At 51.2% G+C, this 7,230-nt stretch overlaps 1 protein-coding gene across 1 annotated transcript; it reads left to right on the forward strand.

Annotated features, from left to right (window-relative positions):
• The first annotated feature begins 358 nt into the window (after window positions 1–358).
• LOC135377444 (uncharacterized) lies at window positions 359–1,626 on the forward strand. The gene is made up of 3 exons (XM_064609890.1): window positions 359–725; window positions 786–1,032; window positions 1,092–1,626. Exons 1-3 carry the CDS (start codon window positions 359–361, stop codon window positions 1,624–1,626), a joined length of 1,149 nt encoding a protein of 382 aa, XP_064465960.1.
• Window positions 1,627–7,230: the final 5,604 nt, after the last annotated feature.

The raw sequence follows: 7,230 nt of genomic DNA on the forward strand, positions 1-7,230 counted from the left end.
GTTTTTCGAAGCCTCGAACTTCTTCCCTGAAGTCATGGCCGGCTTCGTCAAGGCAGGTCGGCGATAGACAACGTCATCGACATTGTCTCTAGTGTACAACAAGCGCGATCGGAAGGGAAGCTCACAGCAGCGGTCTTCCTCGACGTAAAAAAAAGCATATGACAGCGTGGTGCACAGCACTATCATTGCGACGCTCCAAGAGGCTGGTATTGGGGGCCGCCCACTCGCATGGATTTAGGACTTCCTCGTTGATCGCACCTTGTTTGTGCGCACCTCTGAAGGGGACACCGCACACTACAGAGTTCTGTGTGGTGTCCCGCAAGGGAGTGTGCTGAGCTCACTCCTGTTCAACGTCATCATGGCCGCTTTACCTGCCCAATTAAGTGAACATGTCAACATCACAATATACGCCGACGACCTCTGCATCTGGGCCTCCTCCACCCGTCGGGATGTAATCCAGCGTCGCTTACAAGGTGCTCTGGACACTATCGTATCTTACCTCTCCGGCCGTGGTCTTACTATCTCACCCAGCAAGACTGTTGCCATGGTATTCACCCGCCGGTCCTTCCGCAAATTCCCTCGCGTTGACGGCCAACAGCTCGCCTTCGTACGTCATCACAAATACCTGGGCATAACCATTGACAGGGAGCTGACTTGGTCCAAGCACGTCAAGGCCCTGTCTACCACGGCGACTACCATCGTGAACGTCCTCCGCCGCATCTCTGGTTCGTCCTGGGGCCCATCATAGCCTGACCTTCGCCAGGTACATACCTCACTCGTCCTAGGGCTCCTGCGTTACAGCTTACCGGTATTGCACGGTCTAAGTTCAACAACAGAGCGCGAACTTTTGAACATCCAGGTCCGAAGCCTTCGAGTGTGCCTTGGTGTCCTCGAAACGACCGACACCTTCCTGGTCTTGGCTGAGGCGAAGGAGACGCCAGCCCACGTCCTACGCAACCTGGAGACCCTGCGCTCTTGTGCGCCGTACCGCACACGACATGCGGCCCACTACCTACGGGACATTCACCTACTGTATGAGTACCTGCTGTACCTACTGTACCTACTGTAGCTTTCGGGGCTGCTGTTTGCAGACTGGCACAGTCTCTTCCGCCCCCTCCGTCGCGCCTGGTATACGCCCCACCTTTGTGGACCCTCGTGCTGCCTCCGACGGACCTGCATATTCCCGACATGTCCCGCAAAAACGACACTCCTCTCCTCGCTGCGCGCCAGTTTGTTCTTGACCATTTGAACTCGGTCCACGGTCAGCGTAAAGCAATTTTCACGGATGGGTCAGTTGTGTACGGCGCGTCGTCTGCAGCTTTCTACATGCCTCACAGCGACACTGCGCAGGCTTTCAAGCTACCGCATGAAACTTCATCCACTGAAGCGGAACAGACAGCCATCTATGAAGCGCTTGTAGAGGACGATAGTCTTCCTCCACATGATTCCCTACCGACGATAATGGTATGCCACGGAGAGGCGATGACGGTGGCCTATCTCCATGGCCGCACCGGTGTAACTGAGGCAGGTGCTCCAGGCGGCGGGGCCATGTTCGTCATTGTCCACGGCCCGCTACAGTGCTCCCCCCCCCCCCAGACGCGGAGCGGCGAGAAAGAAGAACGGTGAACTAGGTCTACACCGGAGGGAGAGAGCAAGAGCGCCCGTGGATGACCTGCGCTACTGGACGTATTCGTGGTACGGCACAAAACCCGTTGCGAGAAGCACTCGATGAGCGGGACAGGTGAGGGGCGAATCGTTGGGCGTCAGAGTCGTGGTCTGGGGTGCCGCAGCCGGCACGAGAGCGAGAGCTCGTAGGGTCCCAGGAAGTGAGGCTGCGTACCCGTGGGGACTGCCGGAAAAACTGCCGAGACGCCGGCTGTTGCGTGCCGTGGCGTCGGCGGCTGCGACTGCCGAGACCGGCAGGAGAGCACTTTGCTCTGGTGTCGCGGCCGGCTGCGAATGAGCGTCGAGAGGCACAAAGGAAATGGCGGGTCGTGAGTGTGCCGGGGTCTGTGCACAGCGCAGGGCGGTCCCTGGAAGCCGTCAAGCGATAGTCGGTAGAGGATGGCATGACCAGTGAGCGGTCGGATCGTTGCATGGTCGTCCGAATCGGTACCGTGGAGGGGGGCGGTACATGAGCGGTCGGCGAGTCAGTCGACAGGAGAAGGGCAGTCGTGATGCTGTCGTCGTGAGCCGAGTAATGGCGGTGGCTTCCATGGATAGAGCGCTGTGGTAGTGCTAGTTGATTTTGTCAAAAATTTGGGATGGTGAAGGGCCGAATTGCTCCGAACTTGATGTTCATCGTTCGGGTCACCAAATGTAGAGGACGATAGTCTTCCTCCACATGAGTCCCGACCGACGATAATGGTATGGCCATAGGTGGAACTGAGGCAGGTGCTCCAGGCGCGTGGCCATCTTCGTCATTGTCCACGGCCCGCTACACGCTCAACGCCATATCCGGTTCACAGGCCGACTCGTGGTCCATCTTCACGGACAGCAAGTCAGCATTGGAGACCTTGGCGTCGTACCAGTGCAGTGCTATTTGTGATCTCCGCACGCTTGTAATCGCCAGATACAACGAGCTCCTGGCTTCCGGTCACAGCGTACGGCTACAGTGGGTACCCAGTCACGTCGGGCTGCCCGGAAATACATGTGCCGACATTGCTGCGAAACGTGCCCATACCACGGCTGCCTTGAGTCTCAGCATCCCGCTTTCAATGTCAGCCTGCCTGCTCCAAGTATGTCGCTTGCGCTCTCGCTGTGTCCAAGATTTCATAGAACGTGCCATCTCGCCCAATACATTTCTGCACTCCATCGACCCAAAAATGCAATACGTCCCTCCCCAAAACATCACGAGGAGGGAGGCGTCTGTTATCCACCGTCTGCGGTTAAGCGTGGCTCGAACGCCAACACGGCTCTTCCAACTCAGCACGCTTGACACCCCTACATGTGCAGCCTCCTCTACCGAGGGCAACACTTCCCACCTACTCCTCCACTGTCGCGTGTTCGCCGCTCCCCGTGCCACTCTGATGGAGCGGCTAGCTGCCCTATGGCTGAGGGAGGTCTCGCTGCCAACGCTATTGGGCCCTCAGCAACACCCCATTCAGTGGCGCATCGGAAGGGAACTCGTACGTTTCCTTACTGACACAGGGCTCGTGTTGAGCCTGTGACTGCGCCTCTTTTCTTTCGCCCTTCTCGTTTTCTGTCTTTTCTTCTTTTTATTTTACCTTTTTGTAAGCGGGAATAGCAAGTCGGCTTCTGGAGCCAGGCTAACCTTTCCCCTCTTTCTTTGTTTTTTTTCAATAAACCTATATTCCACCCCCCTCCCCTTGAGTCAACAACTGAGACAAGTTCTAAAACATTGCCACATTGCTATCGCACTGAAGTGCAGCATCCCATCGTATACTCTTGAGATGTGCCAACACCACTGCGCTTCACATTTAAACCACCCCGCATATCTTACCAATTTCCTCCCCTGGAAAGCTTTCAAATGCTCGGGAAACATGATTTCATTCATACTTACTCACTGAAGTGGAACTTGATGATCCTGTCCACCACCCTGAAGCCTTTGCACTGCCACTGTTTGAAGAAATTTTGCGGCCCCAAACGTAACCTTTCCCTTCCGAGCCACATGCGGACATAATAGACAACAGGGACACAATATTTCTAAATTTCGCCTTGCCCTAACAATCACCTACATTAAGCCACACTGGATGTTTTTTGCCATGTTTTTTTGTGGCCTTTTTGCTAGAACCTTTGCTAGAATTTTGGAGTCTACGTTTAAAAGTGTTATCGGGCTCCCAACTGCTCCTTTCGCTGGGGGTCCTTGCATAACAAAGTAACGGTTCCCTCCATAAACTCATCTGGTAGTGATCCCTGTTTTAGAGAGTTGTTAAGCACCTTAACCAGAGAGGGACCCAGGAGGTTCCAATACTGCTTGTAGAACTCAGCAGGCAACCCATCGGGTCCTGGTGCTTTTCTGTTTTCGAGGCTACGGACAACCTGAACAACCTCCTCAAAGTTCAGGGAAGAAAATTAGCAGAGGCTCTTTGGCTGCACGTTGAACATATGTTTATAAGTCCCAAACGTCTCCACACCAGCATTGGACAGCTGTTTCGGCCTTATTGGGCCTTCATCAGCAATGCGTAGGTGGGCGACGTTTGAGCGAGTGGCGTCGGAAGGTCACGTGGAACGTGATGTCCTCCCGTCAGGGTGAGAAGCTCACCTCTGAAAGCGCATTGCTGATGAAGGCCCAATAAGGCCGAAACAGCTGTCCAATGCTGGTGTGGCGACGTTTGGGACTTATAAACATATGTTCAACGTGCAGCCAAAGAGCCTCTACTAATTTTCTTCACTTAATACTTTACTGGCTTCGCATTGGGCTTGAGAGAAAATATGACCGATGGACGGATAATATAATCAACATGGAACGCCGTCTACTCCAGCGTTTCCCAAACTTTTGGCGGTGACGGACCCCCGGAAGCGATGAGAACCAATTCACGCCCCCCCCCCCCACACACACACAAATATACCGGGATACGCGCTGTGTACACGCATTGCAGACCAGTGTTTTACCAGAGAGTTTTTGACCAGACAGTTTTATGAAATCGATGCACTAAGATTAGTTTGAACGTCACAATGCACCATGCAGCAAGAACCTGTATTTTGCTATGAGCCGCGCAGATAAATGTTATTCTATTCATATTATATGTACGTATCAGATCACAGCAATGCACAAGACATTCATGCACATATATACCCAGCAGCTTCAAGGGGCATACTCCGAGGCAGCAAGCTAAAAGGAAGTACAAGTACGCCCCAAGAGCTGATTGGGCGTCCTTGTGCTGCCTTTTAACCATCTACCAGAGTAAAACAGCATTCCTTGTTGGGGTGTACTTGCACACTGCATTGGTGTACTAGCACTCCCTATAGCAGGTTGTATCAGTACACTCTTGCATCGGGTGAACACATGTACGGGTGTCATGTATGGGACATCGAAGTACACACCAAAAAGGTGTTACCTTCGGTGTGTACGGTGTGTACGGTGCCAACCTTTTTCTTAAGGTGGGGGGGGGATATATTTATTAGAACAAAGGGGGAAAAATGGGAGGAAAGGGCAGCGAAACGGGACGTCGTCTTGCTATTCCGCAAAGGGTGGGTTGATATGCTAACGAAGGGTCAGCGACGCGAACCGTTTAATATAGATATTTGCCCTCCAGCTTTCTGTTGATCTTCTACCTATTGCGCTTCATTCTGCAGTTTTCTGCGGTGAATTTCCGCGTGTCGTGTCGTTGAGACGTTCGCCACAGTTCGTCACCGAGTCAAATTCCGCGATACCTAAGAAAACAAACTAATGACGAACATTTCGAGTCGAAAGCTAAGCTGCTCTTCTTATATGTAACTACCAAATGACTCTTCTTCGTGCTTCGAAGATCTTTCCTTATGTAAAAATATCACTGAAAGAAAATGACAGCAAGCGCTTCCCCTGTAAGGTGCTTGCAAGAGGGCACCCGAGTAAATTGCGAGGGAAGTCAGCCGCTTAACTAATGCCACTCGACCGCTACGCTACATTTCCATCGATTGCACTTCAGGGGCTTTCGTTCCTTCTCTTTCCCTCGCTTCGCTGTGAAAGTGCGGTGTCTTCATGAAAGCCCCCCCCCCCTTTTTTTTTTCGCTCAAAATCTAGTATGATTACTGGGGAGCAAGTTCGTTCAATACAGAGTTGAACTTCTCCGATGAGTTAGTGAGCCGTGCCTTTCTGCTAATCACGCGTGTGCCGTAAGGCAGCTCATAAAACTGCAGGAAAAGCGAAATATCCGTCGATTCCCTTCATTTCACCAGAAAGAATAGCCATTTTTTAGGAATAATTCGCCGGTAGTCGTCGGCACTGAAGCAAATGTCTTCTCCTTGTTTAGAAAAGCCTGGGGTGGGCTTATGTACATTTGTACCTTTTTGTTCCTTAAGTGCAGGACTCGAAGCCGAACTTAAATTGTCGATTCGTTTTCGAATTACCTCAAGTGATTTCACCAACGGCCAATGCGTTTATCAGCGGTCATGTGATTGAATTTCGCTTGGGATTGGCCAAGGCCGGGATTGATTTTATTTATTGTCGCCAAATGTCACGATTCAATTTTGTGTGCACAAGGGAGCCTGAGGATGCGCACTAATACCATTGCGTTTTTTTTTTTTTTCATTCTCTCTGTTCTCTCTCCGCTTTTTTATGTCACTTTCTACGGTACGTACAATGCCACTGTATGAGGAAAAGTTTCATTCTTTCATCCTTTTCTCACATGGGTGCTGATATTTCCGATTGGCTGCAGAGGGAATGGACTTCTTTTTGGGGAGCCTCGATGTTTCTTCTGCTGGCGCGAAAGCTCCCTGGCACTTTTCTTATCGTCACGCCGACTAGCGACTGAATAGCAAAATATATTTGGGTGGCAATGGCTTGCACAGAAGGTGGAAACAAATCGGAAGATTGGCTGTATAAAGACGGCAGACTGTTGTACACTAAGCATTATAAAAGTATCAAACTTTTCGAAGCGAGGCACCCAATGTTACACTACATACTCTACTAAATAGTTGAGTTGAAAATAATCAAGCCGCATCCTGTGTGTTAATCCTAGCCAGATAAAAATATGTTGCTGCTTCACTGTGTCTCCAGTGAAGGGCCAGAGTGCAGCACCGTTACTGGGGGGGGAGGGGGGGGGATTTATTGGCAGAAAAGAGAAAAAGAAAGGGGAAAGGTCAGCCATGCAGCACGCCGGCTTGCTATTCCCTAAACAAAAAAGAAATTAATAAAACATAAATAAGAAAGAAAAAAGAAATATAACAAAAAGACAAATCATTAAATAAAAACAAGAAGAAAAAAATGAAAAAGAAACTCGGCTCACAGGGAGCCCAGGAGGCCCGTATCACGCAGAAAGCGGAGCACCACTTTTGTGACACTCTACTGGCTAGCTCGCTGCACGGGGCCAAGGAGTGTTGCGAGAGAAACGTCTGTCCGTCCGTCCGTCCGTCCGTCCGTCCGTCCGTGCACCCAAGCTCTGAGAGGTGTTGCCAGAGCACGGCCCGGTGATGACCGTTACTGGTAGTGTTTGGTTGTGGGGTTTAGGGGTACTTTCACTTCCCCGCCTAGTGTAATGTTATATGTCGTCGGCTGTACCAAGTTTTGTTACGTAACAGTGCCAGCTCTTGGACTCATTGCCAATGGAGAATACTATGGGAAATAGA

This window comes from Ornithodoros turicata, chromosome 1, assembly GCF_037126465.1.
Source record: "Ornithodoros turicata isolate Travis chromosome 1, ASM3712646v1, whole genome shotgun sequence".
NCBI lineage: Eukaryota > Metazoa > Arthropoda > Arachnida > Ixodida > Argasidae > Ornithodoros > Ornithodoros turicata.